Below are 22,500 nucleotides of genomic sequence, written 5' to 3'. Positions count from 1 at the left end.
TCTTATTTTAATGGGAAATTTCTTGGGTTAAAAGTCAAGTAGGAATTTATTGGACAAGAATTCTATCTGGTTACCTCTTCAGCTTAGATAGAACTTGTCTAACAATTTCATTACTTTGTTGAAGTTCTGCAAGAATACATATTTTTAGTGACTTTATACATATATACCTGTATATATATATATATATATATATATATATATATATATATATATATATATATATATATATATATATATATATATACATACATACATACATACATACATACTCGCAAACTACTAATTACTTTTTGGTTGATTCCTTGGGTTAACTACGACTCATTGACGCTTACACTATACCATCAATTGAAAAAAGGCAAAAGTAGAGTTTTCTTGAGTTCATTCTTATTAATCCACCTGTGGAAATCGTATATTACCTCATCCAAGGAAGTTATATTTTTGTCCCTGTTAACTTGGTTTAGCATTTTAGCGGGTTTAACGCAAAAATTTTTCTATAGAAATAACCAAAAGGTGCATTTCTCAGTCTTATTTCTATTTGTTGCCACACATCAGTGTGTCACTTTCCTTGTTTTTACTTATGATTACATTATCAACACTTGTTACCTATCATTTATCCTGGAAAAACTTTATTTCCAGCTTTTGTTTATGGTTTTTCCTTTTATTTCATAAGAGCCGGATTAGAAGATCCTGCCACATTTCCTGTGGCTAAATAGTTTTTATGATGGCCCAACCTGTCAGGAAAGTCCAGGGCTAGATATAAAGTAAGGTTAAGTTTATTAGGTTTTGACTTTCAACCATCATCGCTGTCAAAGCCTGGGTAATGAGAGAGGATAGTTAAGCATATAGAGTTGACATACCTAAATATAAACATTACTGCAAACTCCCAGAGACTGTAGGGGTCTAGTGCAATCGGAACCCGTTACAAAAAGGCTTAGATAGCCACCTGAGTGAGCATAAGGGATAAGGAATTCTTATTTATTAAAGAAAAAAAAAAAGTTAAAATGATGAAGTAGGAAGCATATTGATCCTATGTTACCATCATAATTAACAGACATCTACTTAAGTGAACCTTTAATGTCATTTATGTTAAATAACATTTCTAACAATTTTGACAAGGTTTTATGCCGTATGTGTAGTTTGCCCTCATTAGTCATATATTTATTAAGTAACATTTCCGAGCAAGAATGTCACAAAAGTTCAAACCAACTAGTGAATGAAAAGGCAAGCTTAGATAATTTCCCATCGTAAATGAATACATCCCAACTGTCCTTTGTAAAACTTAAAACTAAATATAAATTAATACAAGTACAAATTCCCTGAGGAAAGAAAATTCGGGACAAGAGCCCCCTGGAGCAAAGCATGGGAAAGAAGGAAGGAGCTTATAGGTGGTATTGTCGAGTAACTTGCACAAAATGGCGGTTGCCATGCAGCCGTTATGTTCCGCATCTGTTAACTGCTTTAGACATTGTATTGTGTCATGCCTCTTAGATTTAATGCTTCTCTCTGCCAAGATATAACCAGATTAAAGTTGATTATAACTTTATTAACGAACACCATCATTTTAACTAGGTTGCAAATGCACATATTAAGTCCACGATTATGTATGATTAAGTATAGATTAAATCTTCGGCAAGGTAGCTTTTGACAATTTACTTTCTTAAGTATCCTCCTAGTTAGGGAGGCTGAAGAGGCTATCTGATAATGTTGGTTGAAGCTGCCTTGCGGAATCTTTACCTGTGTCTCATAATCGGTAAATATTGAACTCTTCACTTTCCCACAACTCAACCTAGGATGCCGTGTCTTTACTCATAGGGGCTCGGCCCCCCTGAGACCCCCAAATTGCTTAAAGAGATCTAGGACACCATGTTCCTATTCTTAGTATGGCTGAGTATCTGAATGTGCACAGGTAGTCATATCTGCTGCCTTGTCCAAGAATAAATCAAAATATACATGAACAGTCCTGGGGTATTTTTATCCATTGATTATATCATCATGAAATGGAAGTGGAAAAACTACAAGCACTGTAGCAGGTAATCAATCACACTTGCAAGGTGGTACAAATATAAAAGGTCGTTCATTTGTATTTATACACCTCAATAAGTGATGATAAATGGTGAGACGGACGGACACACAGATACAGACTTTGAAGCGTGGGAACACATTAAAGCTCGGCTTACTGGCGCTTTATCGTATGAAATAATATTCACAACAAGATAATTTGCAAAGGGAATGATCTGAAGTTATTCTCATCTTGCAAGTGACACTTCACGACCAGCTTTCCATGTTATTCTCATACAGTTTTCAGCTATTTTATTTATTAAATATTTTTTCCAGCTATTATCCTTTATTGCTAGAATTACACGACACCTCCGTGATCCTAGTGAAATCAGAAGACTGCGAAAGGTCCCCACTGATGTTGGAATGCACTGTGCACAAAGATAGATGTCGCGGTTTCCCTAAATAGTTCAGTGCAGGACTTGGAGAATCATTCTGGCCATCGTGCTCCTTATCTATGGACTCTGCTGACGACCCTAAAGGAAAGGAGTGGAGTGAGATGTCCCTGCTACTCGATTGTAAGTCATGGCAAGACCCAACGGAGGAGGCCGCCTCCAGATTTTCAGTTTTTGTCCTGTGGATGCACTGCCTAGCTTTGTACAAACTAAAGGCGATGAGCTGTTTGAAAGCTTTTCGGAAATTCTCGTTTCTCGCCACGTACAGGAAGACGTTGACGTCGTATTGGATCCAGTACACCATGTAGATGAAGATGCCGAGCGTCACGTGGCTCTCGTTCCTGATCAGACAGACGATGTTGTAGACGCAGATCGGGATCACGCAGATGAGGAAGGTGAAGAGCAGGGCTAAGATGAGCGTGACTGATCGCATCATGTCCCAGAAGCGGTCCATGACTAGATCTTCTGGTCTGGAATGGAAAAGATGGGAAAGGTTTTAGCTTGTTATGTATTGACAATAATTATTACATTTTTATACAGTTGCAAATATACATTTCGTTTTTTATTTATTACATTCAGTAAATCAAATAGGGGTAAAGATCCTAAATTAAGTAATGATTGTCCATTATGATCTTTTAACTTTTCATTGGCTTTAATGAAGTCTAAATGTAGACCTAACCTAAGATAAATAGAAATTATATTGCAACATATGAAAACATTCACAGGGAAAAAAATATTCACAGTGTTTACAGTTATTCAGAGCTATACTGAATAATGAGTTATACTGAATATATATTTGCATAGTTCAGGTTCGTCATTATGGTTCATGCAATTTTCAATGGAATTAAAGTTAATTCTTTCAAAAATTTTCTCTAACATGCGAGAGCAAATGGCAGTTAAAGATAACATTTCGTTTTTTTGGGCATATTGTTGAGAAACTGAAAATTATATATAAACTTTGTTATAGAGATTGATTAGATTGGGTAAACAGAAAATTCAGAAATTAATATTTATTAAAAAGGATTTATCTATAAAAGAAGACCAATTTCTTTTTTTATACTTACTTTATATTCTTACTTTTCAACATGACTTTTATTAGGAATGAAATAACAAGAAAATTCTTGGTTATCGTCGTTAATGAAGCATTAAACTGAAAAAAAAACTTAATTCACTTTCATTTTAATAATGAAAATAGCTAACCAAATGATAATTTTTGTTCACCACTTACTCAGTCTCTTCCTGTTTGGTAGTTTTTCCTTAGTTTTTATTTGCTTATTTGAATATGCTTGCGTCTTAAAAATGTTTCATAATATGGTAAATTTGCTACCACATTTTTTTTAGAGTTTACTAAAAACTTTTAATTAGTATGTCACCATCACCCCACCCAACCCCTTCCTGTTATGATTTTCCTCAATGAGTTGAGAAATGAAGTGGAAAAGAAGTTGAAAGGATTTAATAATGTGGAAGATTTGTACTGGTAATTAGTTATGTTGTCCATGGATGGCTAGCATCTCTAGTGTATGAGACAGACAGGCAGACAGAAAATATTAAGGCTTTCAAGAAGAAACTTAAGACCCTCTTGTTTTCTAAGTGAATCGATAATTTGGATTGGACATTTAACACCGATTACACTGTGTGATACTATAAATACCTAAAAATGAGTACGACAAACAGATTTCGTAGGTTCTGTAGGGTACAGTGTTCCCATGTGTGATAGGACCAGGAAAACGTCTCTTAAAGTAAAGTAAGTAATGTTCTGATATCTTTTCATCTGCTTGCTTATTTACCTTTATTATTACTTCCAATTATTAAATATGGGACTCAGAACAGTGGAAGCTTGTTTTGAAATGTACGAGTTTAGGAGAGACCTGTCATGAGTGTTTGCAAATTTTAAACAAGAACAACGACACGAATACAACAATAAAAATAATGATATAATCCTAGTACAAAATCAACTTTCACATTCAAAACAAGTATATATATTATAATTCCAGTTCCCTTTTGCTCGACTTCCTTGGCATCGTAGTTCCCCTGGAATCCTGGCGCGGGGGGAAAAGACATAATTTATTATAGTTTGGGACTTACGCGCCATTTTTCCTGAGGGCCCGGACGTTGCACCAGATCTGATAGATGATGCTGAAGCATCCCAGAGGCATCAGGAGACACGGGAGGGAGGATTCCAAGGAGTAGAAGATGAATCGGGCCATCTCTCCTTCGATGTCGCACTTGAAGGTGACGTGGTCGTAGCCATAACCTCCGATATCCTACAGGAGGGGAAGAGAAAGAGTTGAAAATCGATATCTGTAATTACCATTGACTCATTATCGAGCGTAGACATCCTTCAGCGGAAGAGGGTAAAAGCAGTTGAAAATTAATATGTACATAATCTCTCTCTGCCGACCATATTCATGCATGTGCCTGGGCATGCTCTTACACTCACAAACACGCACACACATACGCACTTATACACACACTATATATGTACACATATATACAGTATATATATATATATATATATATATATATATATATATATATATATGTATATATATATATATATATATATATATATATATATGCGTTTGTGTGTACGCGCATTCGTTTACATGTAAATTCACTCTGTGTACGAATCTCTGTAAATATTTGGGATCAATTTTGAATTTCCTATATATTTCATCGTCAATTGCAAGGGAATGATCATACGAAGAAACAGTAGAAGCAAAACCTTTAGAAAAACTAAAAATAAATGGAGTGTTACTGCTGGAAAATATCTGTCAAGAGACTCGGGTATGAATGAATGTGTAATAAAAAAGGAAGATAAAAATGGTGATAAAACATAAAAGAGGCTCTTCGCGGGGAGTCCTCCATAAAAAATCCTCCATCCTTTCTCCCAAAAGGATTTACTGCTGCTATAAGAGAGATGTTACTTTTTTTAATTCTCTTCTTTTACTTCATTTAGTCTTGGGTGGAATATTTCATTTTCGTTTGTATTTTTCTCTCCAGAAAGTCTTCTCGCTTCTGAGGAGAAGGCTTCTGAAAGTAACGAAATTTTTTAGTACTCAAATAATAAGATGGTTGAACCGTAGCAGAAATTCTAATGTTTTAAAGTTACTATTTACCCTTTTGAAAGCACTGACACGTTCTTCAAACTCTTAGATGTTTTAGATATTTTCTTTATAAAACTTCTGTCATTTCGTTACCCAGACATTTTATAAGCCACCCTCTTTTATCCTCCCTCTCAAGGACTGGACTTTTAATACCCTTTTAACCAGTATATTGTCCCCAGTCTCCATAAATGATAACACCTCTGTAACGAGTATCAAACTTCCAACCCTTTTTGTCCTATTTATACTTCATAGACCATCCGTTTGATTTTAATTTTCTTCACACAAAGAAATCCTAACTCGCCTGTTCATTTCCAAAATTTTACTATGTATATCTTTTTTACCTATCACAAACTCCTTCAATTGAACCTCTCTCCTCTTAAGAATCCTAACTGACAATGTGAATTTATCCTCCTTCATCTGCCAGTATCTTGAATTATCAGTTATCTTCCAACTGGTCTTAGGAACCCTTGGGAGGGCTTGATTTACTGAAATGATGCGTGTTGTTTCTTAACAATTACTAATACTTTTGAAGTATTGGAATAATTCTGGGACACTCCTTTCGTTCTACTCTAGGATATTTTTCTAACCATTTACCCACTCTTATCCAATTTCTAATCCCTCTTTTTACTTGTTGAAGTCTTCATGCATTTTTATAGCTAATTTTTTTTCCGCCGTTCCCAATAAGGCAAAAAGTGAACTATCATTGATGGAGTCTATTGATTTATACTGAAGAGTTGCTTATCCTTTACACTGAAGAGATTGGCTCTTAATTCAAACTGAACTGGGTCCCCTCCCCTTTTAGCTGAAAAGAGTCACTATTGAATTCAAGCCGAAGAGTTAGTCATTCTTTAAGCTGAAGAGTCACTATTTGAATCCAAATTTCAGTGACTTATCCTTCAAGTTAAAAAGAGTTGCTATTGATTCCAAATTATAGAGAGTCCCCTAGCCTTTATGCTACAGAGTCGCTATTGAATTCAAGCTTAAGTTACTTACTCCTCCTTCTAGTTGAAGAAAGTCTCTATTGAATTATAGGTGAAGCGAGTCTCATCTCTTATAAAATATATGGTATCATTATGTCCAATGAGTAACCATTTAGATGGAATCTTTCGATTCTGTGGTTTGTTCCGATATCAAAAGTGAACATCAGGCCATTGGTTCAATTCAGATATTCTTGACTAACGAGCTGCAGTTGTGCAAGGCAAGATGTTCTATTGATACCAACCTACCACACGTGTTTTCATTCCTATCATTGTTAGACTGTGGACTTACATTCTTGGCAATGCTATTGGCGCCTCTTCAAACAATTGTAGCAACTATATTTCACTGTTACCACGTTTTTTAGGACTTATTGTTGTGTGTGTGTTTGTATACATGTATATCTTTATGTTTGTTGTAAGTTTGCCAAGGTACCAGCCACCCGTTGAGATGCAACCGGTAGAGAGTTATTGGATCCTTTGACTGGCCAGACAGTACTACATTGGATCCCTCTCTTTGGTTACGGCTCTTTTTTTCTTTACGTACACATACACCGAATAGTCTGGCCTATTCTTTTCACATTCTCCTCTGTCCTCATACGCCTGACAACACGCAGATTTCCAAACAGTTCTTCTTCACTCAAGGGGTTAACTACTGCACTGTAATTGTTCAGTGGCTATTATCCTTTTAGTAAGGGTAGAAGAGACTTTTTAGCTATGGTAAGAAGCTCTTGTAGGAGAAGGACACTCAAAATCAAACCATTGTTCTCCAGGCCATGCTCCTCCACTATCTTTGGTTTGAGTTCTCATGCTTGAGGGTACACTTGGGCATGCTATTTCTATCTTATTTCTCTTATTGTTTTTATGAAGTTTTTATAGTTTGTATATTATAAATCTAATTTAACGTTGTTAATGATCTAAAGATATTTTATTTGGTTGTTATTACTTCTCTTCTTGTTTATTTCCTTGTTTCCTTTCCTCACTGGGCTGTTTTTTCTGTTGGAGCCCTTGGGCTTAGAGGATCATGCTTTTCCAGCTAGGGTTGTAGCTTAACTAGCAATAATAATAATAATATTCCATGTTCTTCATATTTTTCACTTGTGGATAGATTATTATTTTTCATGCTTGCTTGTTATGGCACCTGGCTTTTGTGTATACTGTACTTGATATAGTTACTTTCATAACAAAAAAAATGAATAATAATGATGATGATAACAACAACAACGACAACCTTTACTGAGGGCTCTTTCTATATTGAAATGAACCAGTCTGATGGAATGCAAGCAAAAGATTTTTCGCAAAAGTTATCGCTCTCAATTGCTATGTATCACATGGCAAAGCTGAACACGAGTCAAGCAGACGAGAAGTGCCAATTAGCGTTATCAAACGTCGCCAGTCTCAGACACTCGTTATCTGCGAGACTTCCAAAGCATGAGAAAGAGAGATGATAAAATATGTGACATCGTTTTCACGGGTCACGGTGAAAATCAGCTTGAAGCTTTTCAGATGTGGGATCATGTGTCTATACGAAACTTGGTGGACATGTGGGGGGTACCACCCAAAGACAAGTCTATTAGATTTAAAAAAAAAAAAGAAAAAAAAAAACAGCGAAATACAAGTAAGCAGTTTTTGTTATCATTCTAACGTGTGTTAGCACGTGCGATGTATTGCTTTAGAGAAGAAAAATATCAAGATATTTTGTATGAAAACATAATTTTGTGAAGTATTTTTTGTACTGCTACTACTACTACTACTACTACTACTACTACTACTACTACTAACTACTACTACTACTACTACTACTACTATTATCATAATATAATAATTAATTTTTTGTTTTTATTATTATTATTGTTATTTTTTTATTATTATTATTTTATTTATTGTTATTTTTATTATTATTTTTTACTATTATTGATTATTTTTATTATTATTGTTATTATTTATTATTATTATTGTTATTATTTATTATTATTATTATTATTATTATTATTTTATTATTATTATTATTTATTTACTATTATTATTTATTTATTATTATTATTTGTTATTTATTTATTTATTATTATTTATTATTTATTATTATTATTATTATTATTAGTAGTAGTAGTAGTAGTAGTAGTAGTACTAGTTTAGTAGTAGTAGTAGTAGTAGTAGTAGTAGTAGTAGTAGTAGTAGTAGTAGTAGTAGTAGTAGTGGCTTGATTACATAATTGTCGTCAACAGGGAATATACTGTAGACTAAAGAGGCATAGTTGGGCAAAATCTCTAAGGCATTCCTGAAAGAAAACCTTCTCATGCCGTGATCTATCTTTTCCCAGGAGATTCCCAGAAGCGAAGGGGGAACTTTTAATTGCATTCCTATCGTCCCAAAGGTCCCAAAGGAGACTGTGGATAAATAACGTTCCTCTAGAGGTTGTTTTAATTGGATGTACGTCTTGCCTGTTTTTTCCTTCGGTTTATCTTTTTTGCTAATTTAGTAGGTTACTTGTCATACATAATGGAGATGTGTTGAAATTTTTTATACTCTGTGCAACATTATTTAGAATATATAAATCTTCGACTGAATTTATTAGATAAAGGAACTTATAGAGTGGGTGATGAGAGAAAGGGAGACCTGTTATTTCAATTTCAGAAATGCTATATTTAAATGAAAAAAAAGGAAATTTAGTTCGCACACTCACCGGCAGGAGGATGATCAACTGTGGCACAGCACTCGCCACCCAGATGATGACGATGAACACCATGGTAGGCTTTGGTTTGAAGAAACGCCGACCCCTGCTGCGTCTGAGATCCACACACCGCTGTACGGTGATCAGGGTTAGTGTCTGCCACTCCACCAGAGCATTGAAATACCTGAAGAGAGCTGCGCCACTGCAAAAGACCACGCTTGGCCGTCTTTGCGAGAAGGCATAGCTGTAGGTGTATGCTGTTATAGGCAGGTTGACTCCACAGTAGAGCAGGTCGCAAACACTGAGGTTCAGGAGGAGCATGGTGTAACCATCCATAGGTATTACAGGTCTCTGGTGTACCTGATATCGCGAATTATTTGACAAAGAGTTTGGGCTCCTCTGTTTGCATCTCCTCCAGAGATCAAATTGCCAAATTATTGTGATAATGCTCATGAGATTGCCAACAATTCCAATGACAGCTACGCAGATGGCCCATACCTGGGCTGAGTGAATCCACCATAAGTTCTTAGTGGTACTGTTGCCTGTAGGTGGAAAGTCTCCTTCAAGACTGTCCATAGCTTGTATTGAAACAAACACAGCAACATAAAGGATTGCAAATCTTGTTTTTTCTGTAGTGTTAAAGAAGCTATTGGATCTGTATGGGCGTCAGCTATGCTGATATCGTTTTTATTTTTAGACTTGAGTTCTTGCTTTTGAGAGAATCGTGCCTTATCTGGGTTTAAGCTCTTGTCAGCCCACTTGCAGAATGAATTCCTGGAAAATAAGATATGTACATTGGAAAGTGAATGGGAAATGCGTGATAAGTATATAAAGGATAGGAAGGCGGCTGCTAGGAAATTTATACAAACATGAAAGCTGTAGGGAATAGGGTGGTTTTGTAATAAAATATAAATATGCACGAACAATACTAATGATTAAGGAGACCGTGGTAAGGAAAGAAAATGTAGTAACACAGTTTTCATATACTACTTAGGTTTATCTCTTCCATTTTAGCAGAATTTTTGTTTATATTAGGCTTTGAAAACTTCAATATCCGAATGTTCAACAGAATATTTGGATTGACAGTATTTGGGCCATATGTCCCGTCGATGGGATCAAGGAGGCCATACAGACGCCTGATGCAACTGGAGTTCGAGAAAGACCATCGTAGTGGCAATATGAAGTAAAGTTAAAAGAAGTTGGACATGAAAATGGCAGAAAGAGACTTCGTTAAAATTGAGTGTAGCTAAAGACCGAAGGGACGCTGTGGACACCCTTTTGGTAATGCCTACAGTGCGCCTCTTGATGTGCACTGACTGCACCGCTTCTCAGTGGGGGTTAGGATCCTAAGTTCTGTTTTTCCAAAACTTTTCATCAACAATATTCATTAAAAATATTTCTTCGCAAAATTCATGTAAGATATATTCCTTGCCAAGATTCTTGGGCAGTATGTGTTGTACTCTGTTAGCGTTGTTCAAAGATTTATTTTTCAGAAGCAGGTCTTCTGAAAGGATACCAGAAAACTGAAAAATCAATCAATCGATCTTCACATGTCGAGTAGCATTCATTAATATGTTCCATTGTGCGGGAAATAACGTTTTGTTTAACAATTGGGAACATTTATGCGAGTTACTTAACGGGTGTATGAAATCAATAATTATTTAGCGACAAAAACATTTACTAAAATCTTCCTGTGTCTAGATTCGATAATCTCTCCGTTATCATGAATTATGGAATATGTTATCGTGTGCATGAAATAAATTTCATTCAGAACTAAGAAACTTCTCTGAAATTATCCATTAGCAATCCGGAGCTATTTTTGAAATTACTATCGTATGAACAAAATCAGTTATTATTTAACCCTCATGAATATACCGTGAAATTTGATGACTTCTGCATTATATCGATTTAGTAAAATGCTTTATCAGAACGTTTCAAACTCTTTCTATAGGTGTCGAAATATATGGAATATTAAATAGCGAATATTATGATGACAAATTGAAACCATAATTGACTTACATGGGCTATTCAACTTCCATAGACAAATAATAATGATCTTATGTCATTTTCATACTAAATATAGATAACTTTATTCGTATAATGAACGGTAAAATTATAAAACAAACTTAATTATGAACTTTAAAATGCTTTATTGTATAGTTGTGGGTACCTTAAGCGCTACAAGGTAGTCATTGTGAAAAAGTTCTTTCGGGTTTCAGGCCCCTACTTTTATCCCTTCTACTTTATCACCATTGTCCCTCCTGTCTTCCATTATCACCATTTTCCTTCCTGTCTTCCATTATCACCATTGTCCCTCCTGTCTTCCATTATCACCATTGTCCCTCCTGTCATCCATTATCACCAATGCCCCTCCTGTCTTCCATTATCACCATTGTCCCTCCTGTCTTCCATTATCACCATTGTCCCTCCTGTCATCCATTATCACCATTGTCCCTCCTGTCTTCCATTATCACCATTTTCCTTCCTGTCTTCCATTATCACCATTGTCCCTCCTGTCTTCCATTATCACCATTGTCCCTCCTGTCTTCCATTATCACCATTGCCCCTCCTGTCTTCCATTATCACTATTTTCCTTCCTGTCATCCATTATCACCATTGCGCCTTCTGTCATCCATTATCACCATTGTCCCTCCTGTCATCCATTATCACCATTGTCTTTCCTGTCGTCCATTATCACAAATGTCCCTCCTGTCTTCCATTATCACCATTTTCCTTCCTTTCTTCCATTATCACCATTGTCCCTCCTGTCCTCCATTATCACCGTTGTCTTTCCTGTCTTCCTTTATCACCATTTTCCCTCCTGTCTTCCATTATCACCATTTTCCCTCCTGTCTTCCATTATCACCATTGTCCCTCCTGTCTTCCATTATCACCAATGCCCCTCCTGTCTTCCATTATCACCATTGTCCCTCCTGTCTTCCATTATCACCATTGCCCCTCCTGTCTTCCATTATCACCAATGCCCCTCCTGTCTTCCATTATCACCATTGTCCCTCCTGTCTTCCATTATCACCAATGCCCCTCCTGTCTTCCATTATCACCATTGTCCCTCCTGTCTTCCATTATCACCAATGCCCCTCCTGTCTTCCATTATCACCATTGTCCCTCCTGTCTTCCATTATCACCAATGCCCCTCCTGTCTTCCATTATCACCAATGCCCCTCCTGTCTTCCATTATCACCATTGTCCCTCCTGTCATCCATTATCACCAATACCCCTCCTGTCTTCCATTATCACCATTGTCCCTCCTGTCATCCATTATCACCAATGCCCCTCCTGTCTTCCATTATCACCATTGCCCCTCCTGTCTTCCATTATCACCAATGCCCCTCCTGTCTTCCATTATCACCATTGTCCCTCCTGTCTTCCATTATCACCAATGCCCCTCCTGTCTTCCATTATCACCATTGTCCTTCCTGTCTTCCATTATCACCAATGCCCCTCCTGTCTTCCATTATCACCAATGCCCCTCCTGTCTTCCATTATCACCATTGTCCCTCCTGTCTTCCATTATCACCAATGCCCCTCCTGTCTTCCATTATCACCATTGTCCCTCCTGTCTTCCAGTTTGCTGTAGAACCATTTAACTCAAATCTTCACATTGCAACTACTGAGTTTTATCCCTTGTTGTACCTTGGTGCTCAATGGCCTCCCCGTCCTTAACGTCAGGCCATCGAATTGAATCTTAAAGGCCCAAATATCATATTATTATTATCATTATTATTATTATTATTATTATTATTATTATTATTATTAATTGCTAAGCTACAACCCCAATAGGAAAATCAGGATGCTATGAGCACAGGGGCCCCAACAGGGAAAAATAGCCCAGTGAGAAATGGAAACAAGGAAAATATATTTCAAGAACAGTAACATTAAAATATATATACTCCAGACCACATCATTCTATTTGATTTCTCTCCCTCTGGTTTTATTAAAGTTTTTATAGTTTATATAGGAAATATTTATATTAATGTTGTTACTGTTCTTAAAATACTATATTTTTGCTTGTTTGCTTTCCTCACTGGGCTATTTTTCCTGTTGGGCCCCCTGGGCTTATAGCATCCTGCTTTTCCAACTAAGGTTGTAGCTCACCAAGCAATAATAATAATAATAATAATAATAATAAAAAATCTACAAACATTTGATGATCGTGTACCAATACAACCGTGCTAACGTCTAGAAGGGGCAACAGGTTGTAAACATCTAATCCAATATGTGTGTTTCTAAGGCCTAGGCCGCGAGGAATGTGGAACAACATATTGGGGACCTCGGCTTCATATTGGTCTTCTATGGACTTGTGGTTTAATGAAAGGGAACCGCAGATAATTCCACTGATTGCTGGTCGGTCTGGGTACAGATGATGATAATTAAACGCGGAATGCAGTCAGTGTTTTGGAGTCCGTGGGTTGAGCTTCTCGGGGGATTCATATGGAAATTACTTTCAGTAATTGTTGATTTGTTGATTCACGTCTAAATTACTTTGGAGTAATTCTTAGTTTGTTGTTTCACATGGATATTGAATTTAGTTATTCGTGGTTTGTCGTTTCACATAGAAATTACTTTTAGTAATTGTTGATTTGTTAAATTTAATAGAAATTACTTTGTATTAATTCTTAGTTTGTTGATTCACGTGGTATTTACTCTTAATAATTGTTGATTTGTTGATTCGCATGGAAATTACTTGTAGTAATTGTTGATTTGTTGACTTAAATGGAAATTACTTTGCAGTAATTGTTGGTTTCCTGATCCACATGGAAATTGCTTTTAGAAATTGTTGATTTGTTGATCCACATCTAAATTACTTTGCAGTAATTCTTAGTTTGTTGTTTCACAGGGAAATTACTCTTAGTAATTCGTGGTTTGTTGTTGCACATGGAAATTACTTTTAGTAATTGTTGGTTTGTTGATTCACAATAAAAGTTTATTTGTTCATTCACCTGGAAATTATTTTGATTAATAGCTTTTTTGTTGAATCACATATCAATTATTTTTAGTAATTCGTGGTTTGTTGTTTCAACAGGAAATTAACTTTAGTAATTGTTTATTAGTCGATACACATGAAAATTACTTTTAGTAATTGTTGGTTGTCGATTCAAATGTTAATTACTCTTAGTAATTGTTGGTTTCTTGAATAACATGGAAATTACTTTTAGTACTTGTTGGTTTTTTTATCCACGTTGAAATTATATTCCACCATTGTAATTATTATTATGTTTTTGCCTCACATTTGGGACGAACTGAGCACTATTCTAATGAAAGGTTATTACGTATTTAACAGGGGATTATTATTATTATTATTATTATTATTATTATTATTATTATTATTATTATTATTATTATTATTATAAGTAGTAGTAGTAGTAGTAGTAGTAGTAGTAGTAGTAGTAGTTGAAGTTGTTGTTGTTGAAGCTAGAGCATAAACATTATCACACCATTATAATTAACATGAAGCATTGCATTTCCAATAACAAAAAGAAATAAATTATTAGTAATAATGATAATATATGATGCATTCTAATCATTACTTATCATATAATGAAAATCGTAAACTACAGAGAAAAGAGTTGGATATTGTTCACTTTGGATTACATTATCGTCTTTTTATGGAGTTCTCACTAATTAGATTAGATAGCTAATTACAATCCCTGTGTTTCGGAAACCTCTCGATTAACTTGTTGCTCTATTTCCCTTTATGCGGAGAAGCGAGAGTTTTCTTTTCTTGTTTATGTTTTTTTTTTTTTTTATATACTGTTTACATGTATGATTGAATGATATGTAGTGTTTGATATTATTACAAGTGCACTATATACGTTTGCGTAAAGATTTTCATACAAATCAAACACTGTATATGTACTATTTATAAATTATTTTATTTGTATATATGTATATATATATATATATATATATATATATATGTGTATGTATATATATTTGTTAAGATGTGTAGGTTTTATATATATATATATATATATATGTGTGTGTGTGTGTGTGTGTGTGTATACATATCTATATATGTTTATAAATGTATGTATATAGCGTATATATATGTATAGAGTTGTTCAAATATACATGTATATACAATTTTATATATATATATATATATATATATTATATATATGTGTGTATATATATATATATATATATATATCTATTTATATATGTGTATATATATTTATATATGTATATATACATATATAGATATATATATATATATATATATATCTATATATGTATATATGTATATATGTACATATATATATATATATATATATAATTATATATATACATACATATATATATATATATATATATATAATGTATGTTTTGATGTTTGTAAATAAATTAATGTAGAGTGATATATACATATATTTATATATATGTATATATGTATGTATATATATATACAGTATATATATATATTTATTTATATATATATGTATATATGTATATATATAATTATATATATACACCTCTATGTATATATATATATATATATATATATATATTATATATATACACCTCTATCTATCTATCTATATATATATATTTATGTGTATATATATATAATTATATATATACACCTCTATCTATCTATCTATGTATATTTATATATGTACATATATATAATTATATATATATACACCTCTATATATATATATATATATATATAATTGTTTTGATATACATGTTTATATATATATATATATATATATATGCTGTATATACTGAGGAAGAGGCGGAAGGGAGATAAAGTGATCTTGTCTGCTTTCTTACTGCTTGCCTGTAAGTAATAGCGAGGAAAGTGCCGTAACACCCTTGAAGAGTGAGAGTACGTGCCAAGGAGAGCAAAAAGCAGTCTCGTGTGTTTTTGTGTAGCAGTAAATTCTACCCCACCTAAGTTTACTCAGACGATTTACATCCTAAAGTAATATATATCATATCATACACTGTTAAAAATTTACATTTAAGAAACGGATTTTTAACGTTTTAAAAACGGATAGGCCTATATTGACGTAAAGGTGAGATATTACGGTCACCAACCTTTTAAAGGTTTGAAGGTTTAAAGGTCGCTCATGAATGGCAGAGGCAAGGGACAGTGGATTGCCCTAGCAATCAGGACAATGCCCTAGAGTCTGACCATATTTTATATGATCAGCGCCCAAGCCTCCTCTCAACCCCAAGCAAGGACCAGGGAGGGCCAGGCAGTGGCTGCTGATGACTCAGCAGATAGACCTATAGGGTCCCCCAAACCCCCCAAACTTAGCTCACAAGGATGGTAAGGTTGCAGACACTAATTGCACTAACGAGTCTGAGCGGGACTCGAACCCCCGACTGGCAAACACCAGGCAGAGACTTTACCAATCAGGCCACAGCAACCCTTTAAAATATAAGAACAAAGTATAATAAAATCGTGGTTGCCTGTATTTTACTGAAATACGGCTGAGAACAGTAGATTTTTACAGAGAATTTCCAGTGAAAATTAGGGGTTTATAACAGTGTACAACTAATATTAAATAAAATACTGTAATCTTGAGCTTATTATCGCTTCATGAATTTTCTGTGTTGGCGTAAGAAGCGTATCCACTGCGTTGGATTTTTTTTATACTTGGTATACATATATTTTCCACATGGACCCTTTTCCCCCTTCTGAGGGAATGAGAGGGTTTACGGAAGGCTCTTTCCAGCACTTGACCTTTGGCAGACTCTGACACCTGTTAACTGCTAAAATCTAGATGGAACGGTGCGCGTTAGATAGTGAATGAAGCCCGAAAATTGCAAACGTCTACATTGTAGACGTTTGCAATTTTCGGGCTCATTATTGTAGTTGAAGACTCTACAACTACAATACTGAGCCAACTATATATCTAAACTAACTGAGGCTAAACTAACTAGTTTAGCTTTTCGATCTCGTGAGATTAAAGCTCTGTTGATGGACCTTGATGCTTATGGAGGTGTAGACCCAAATGGTATTTTTCCTTTGTTTTTTATAAAGACAGCAGATTTCTTAGCTCCAAAGTTATCTGTTATTTTGCGCAAGTTAGCTAGAAGAGGAGCTTTTAGCACCAATTGGAGAATTTGTAATGTTACTCCTCTATGTAAATGTGTTTGTGGTAGCTCAAGTCCCACTGATTACCGCCCAATTTCCATAACTCCCATATTATCTAAAGTTTTTGAACGTCTTCTGGCAAAACGTCTTAATAGGTTTGCTGAAGGTAATCATCTACTCCCTAGTTTGCAATTTGGTTTTCGTAAAGGCCTTGGAGCATGTGATGCCCTTCTTACAATCTCCAATACTGTACAGAAATCCCTTGATTGTGGTCGGGAAGTTCGTATGATTGGCCTTGATTTTAGTGCTGCCTTTGACCGTGTTAATCATGAGGCCCTTGTTTTCAAACTGAAACAGTTGGGAGGTAATCATCTACTCCCTAGTTTGCAATTTGGTTTTCGTAAAGGCCTTGGAGCATGTGATGCCCTTCTTACAATCTCCAATACTGTACAGAAATCCCTTGATTGTGGTCGGGAAGTTCGTATGATTGGCCTTGATTTTAGTGCTGCCTTTGACCGTGTTAATCATGAGGCCCTTGTTTTCAAACTGAAACAGTTGGGAGTGGGTGGGTCGTTTCTTAGCATTATTATTGATTTTTTAAGTAATAGATCTCAAAGAGTTGTTGTTGATGGGCACCATAGTGATTATAGGAATGTGATATCCGGTGTTCCACAGGGTAGTGTTCTTGGCCCATTACTTTTTATACTATATACACATGACATGTGGTTTGGCCTAGAAAACAAGCTTGTTGCATATGCAGATGATGCTACTCTCTTTGCATCAATTCCATCCCCTGAATGTAGATCTAGGGTTGGTGAATCCTTTAATAGAGATTTAGCTAGAATTAGTGCATGGTGCAAATTATGGGGTATGAAGTTGAATCCTAACAAAACTCAAAGTATGATTGTAAGTAGGTCAAGGACGGTGGTTCCTCAACATCCGGATCTCAGTATTGATAATGTTTCTTTAAATATGTATGACTCTTTCAAAATTTTAGGTGTGATTCTCGACAGTAAATTTACTTTTGAGAAACATATAAGGTCTGTGTCTTCTTCAATTTCACAAAAAATAGGCTTATTGAGAAAGTCTTTCAAGATTTTCGGTGATCAATCTATTCTGAAGAAGTGTTTTAATTCTTTCATTCCACCTTGTTTTGAGTATTGTTCTCCTGTCTGGTCTTCAGCTGCTGATTCTCATCTTAATTTGTTGGACAGAAACTTACGGTCTATTAAATTTCTTATTCCTGATCTAGATATTAATCTCTGGCACCGTCGTTCAATTAGTTCATTTTGCATGTTGCATAAGATTTTTCACAACTCTGACCATCCTTTACATTCAGATCTCCCTGGACAATTCTATCCTGTTCGTAATACTAGGCAGGCAGTTAATTCTAATAGCCAGGCCTTCTCCATCACGAGGCTCAATACTACGCAGTACTCTAGAAGTTTTATTCCAGCTGTGACCAAGTTGTGGAATGATCTTCCTAATCGGGTAATTGAATCAGTAGAACTTCAAAAGTTCAAAGTTGGAGCAAATGCTTTTTTGTTGACCAGACGGACATAGTCTTTTTATAGTTTATTTATGACATATTTGTTTTTGATGTTGTTGATAGTTTATTATATGACATGTCTGTTTTGACGTTGTTTCTTATTTTAGAATGATTTATTGTTAATTTGTTGTCTTCATATATTTATTTCCTTATTTCCTTTCCTCACTGGGCTATTTTTCCCTGTTGGAGCCCCTGGGCTTATAGCATCCTTCTTTTCCAACTAGGGTTGTAGCTTGGATAATAATAATAATAATAATAATAATAATAATAATAATAATAATATATACGTATGTGTATATTTACAATATATATATATATATATATATATGTATATATATATATACATATATATATATATATATATATACATACATACATACATATATGCGTTTTTAAATGTATGTATGTGGCGTATATGTTTTTATATAATTTTTTAGATATACATGTATATATTTTCTCTCTCTCTCTCTCTCTCTCTCTCTCTCTCTCTCTCTCTCTATATATATATATATATATATATGCATACATAACCGTAATAAGTAATTACATGAAGGAATAAGCAATGCTCGCTCTCGTTCTAGTAAAAGATTACCAAGATGGGAACCCGGCAAGGGAAATTTTCTCTCTGCTTTGAAATTTATAATTTGAGGAAGATCCCATAAATTTAAGTTTTAATTTCCTTTCCCAGATTATCATGTGATTTTTTTAGGTCCTCTTGAAGCAGGAAGTGATCCGGTCTTGTCATGGTAGACTTTGTTCATCATATTGATTTTTAGCAATCATATGAACTGAAATATTGGTAGTATTTGCAAGTATCTCTCTTTTTGTATGTATCAGTCTGGTCTACATTTTGTAACAATATGTTCATTATGTTGTTCCATTTTGTAATTTATCTTTTTAGCCATTTTTTATTTATATAATGTTGAATTCTATTCTGATCGGGTAGTTGAATCAGTAGAACTTCAAAAGTTCAAACTCGCAGCAAATCTTTTCATGTTGAACAGACTGACATAAGTCCTTTTATAGTTTATATATCAGATATCCTTTTTAATGTTATCAATGTTTTGAAATATTTAATTTTAATTTTCATTACTTCTTATATCATTTATTTATTTCCTTATTTCCTTTCCTCGCTGGGCTATTTTTCCCTGTTGGAGCCCTTGGGCTTATAGCATCTTGCTTTTCCAACTAGGGTTGTAGCTTAGGTAGTGATAATAATAATAATAATAATAATAATAATAATAATAATAATAATAATAATAATAATAATAATAATGATGATAAAAATAATAATAATAATAATGATGATGAAGATTTTCATCCTTAATAAATATATTTCCTAACATGATGTTAATGGTCATTTGATACTAGTAAATTTAAGAGTTGAAATCCTTCCCGACTATATTGATAAAGAGTCGAAAGGGAAATAAAGTGTCTTTGTCTCCCCTCCTACTGCCTGCCCTTAAGTAATAGCAAATAAAGTGTCGTAACACCATAGAAGACTGAGAGTACGTGCCAAGGAGAGCAAAAAGCAGCCTCTTGTGTTTTTGTATGGAATATATAGTATATTATAGCATACAAAAGATTTACATTAAAAAAACGGTAAATAGCTGTGGCCTGATTGGTAACGTCTCTGCCTGGTGTTTGCTCAGACTCGTTAGTGCAATTAGTGTCTGCTACCTTACCATCCTTGTGAGCAAAGGTTGGGGGGTTTGGCGGAGCCTATAGGTCTATCAGCTGTGTCATCAGCAGCCACTGCCTGGCCCTCCCTGGTTCTAGCTTGGGTGGAGAGGAAGCTTGGGCGCTGATCATATGTAATATGGTCAGTCTCTAGGGCATTGTCCTGATTGCCAGGGCAATGTCACTGTCCCTTGCCTCTGCCATTCATGAGCGACCTTTAAACCTTTAAACATTCATTCCAGGATTTCTACCGGATATAATTACGGATATATTGACTGAAAGGTGTGATATTACGGTCACCAACCAGTCAAATATAAAAGCAATGTATAATAAAATTACGGCCGCCTGTATTTTACTGAAATACGGCTGAAAACAGTATATTATTACGGAGAATTTCCTATTAAGATTACATTTTCAAGTGTACAACTAATATTAAATTCAATACTGTAAACTTGAGAGCTTATTATCGCTGCATGAACTTTCTGTGTTGGTGTAAGAAGCGTATCCAATACGTTAGGATTTCCTATACTTGGGATACATATCTTTTTAACATGCACCCTTTTCCCCCTTCTGAGGGACTTAGATGGTATACAGAAGGCACTTTCCCCAACTTGATCTTTAGTAGGCTCTGATATCCATTGACTGCTAAAATATGGATGGAACGGCTCGCGTTAGATAGTGAACGAAGCCCGAGAATTGCAAACGTTTACCACTCGAATACTGTGCCCACTTTATATCTTTGTGTATATATATGTATGTGTATATTTACAGTATATATACATACACACATATATATGTTTATATATATTATGATAATAATAATAATTTTGCACATTTATGCTTGTTTTTAATAAATATGCAAGCAAGCCATATAATGTATACCACTTAGTATCGGGATTCTCTCTACCTCTGGATCAGTGACTCAAGGGGGAATTAATTTTGTGAAAATAGCTTCTGGTCGGCCAGGGTGATCGATCTAAGGCCCAAGAAACTGAGGTTTCAGGTGACACACCATCTAGCCACAATGAGAGATAAAAGTTGATTACAACTCTCCCATACTTAACCCTGTCAAATTCAGGTGTTTGTACTTAGAATCGGAATCAACCCATCTCCCCATTGTAGCTTGTTTAAAGGCCGCTCATGAATGTCAGAGGCAAGAAGCAGTGACATTGCCTTATCAAGCAGAATAATGCCCTAAAGACTGACCTTATATACATATGATCAGCGTCGAACCCCCCTTGCCATCCAAGCTACGACCAAGGAGGGCCAGGTAGTGGCTTCTGATGTCTCAGCAGATAGACCTATAGGCCCCCTAAATCACCCATCTTTAGTTTACAAAGATGGTGAGGTTGCAGCGACCAAAGAAACTATTGAGTTTGAGCGAGACTCGAACTCCAGTCTGGCGTTCACCAGTCAGGGACGTTACTACATCGGCCACCACAACCGTAAGTTTGCAGTACTTGGCTGATAATAATATTGCACTTTTATACTTTGGGAAAATTATCATTAATCATAGGCCAGTACCGCAAACTTGCCAACAAGCCACTATGGTGGTGATGGGTTTGTTTTTCATTCCAAGTATAAAAACCTGAATTCGACAGGGTTAAGTATGGGAGAGTTGTAATCAACTTTTATCTCTCTCTGTGGCTAGATGGTATGTCACTGGAGCATCAGTTTCTTGGGCCCGAGTTTGATTCCCTGGCAGTCCAGAAGCTATTATCTTTTGAGTTGATTCCACCTTGGATCTCTGGTTCCGAGGTATAGAGAATCCCGATATGTATAACCTATATATATATATATATATATATACATACATATATAGATAGATAGATAGATAGATAGATATTGCACTTCTTGTGCTTAGCAATCATTTTGTGACCGAATTGCTTCCCTGTGCCCTGATTCACCGAGAAAGGCTCACCCCATTACAAATCATCATTTAACTGGTACGCGATATTGTGTAAAAGAAACTTAGTACGTATTACCGAGTTTACTAAA

The 22,500-nt window shown here is 35.0% G+C and overlaps 1 protein-coding gene across 1 annotated transcript in view; it reads right to left on the bottom strand.

The window, feature by feature from the left end:
* Nucleotides 1-22,500, bottom strand: part of LOC137648872 (protein trapped in endoderm-1-like) — a 26,408-nt gene that overhangs the window by 504 nt on the left and 3,404 nt on the right. The window contains exons 2-4 of the mRNA XM_068382044.1: nt 9,215-9,976; nt 4,536-4,714; nt 1-2,920 (exon numbers count right to left, since the gene is read on the bottom strand). The exon at nt 1-2,920 is cut by the window's left edge and continues 504 nt beyond it. Coding sequence (XP_068238145.1) covers nt 2,338-2,920; nt 4,536-4,714; nt 9,215-9,778 — 1,326 coding nt within the window. The 5' untranslated portion in view covers nt 9,779-9,976 and the 3' untranslated portion in view covers nt 1-2,337. The remainder of the gene's footprint in view (nt 2,921-4,535; nt 4,715-9,214; nt 9,977-22,500) is intronic.

This window comes from Palaemon carinicauda, chromosome 10, assembly GCF_036898095.1.
Source record: "Palaemon carinicauda isolate YSFRI2023 chromosome 10, ASM3689809v2, whole genome shotgun sequence".
Lineage (NCBI taxonomy): Eukaryota > Metazoa > Arthropoda > Malacostraca > Decapoda > Palaemonidae > Palaemon > Palaemon carinicauda.
The sequence above is the reverse complement of the archived record's forward strand: the minus strand, read 5'-3'. Positions and strand labels throughout refer to the sequence as shown.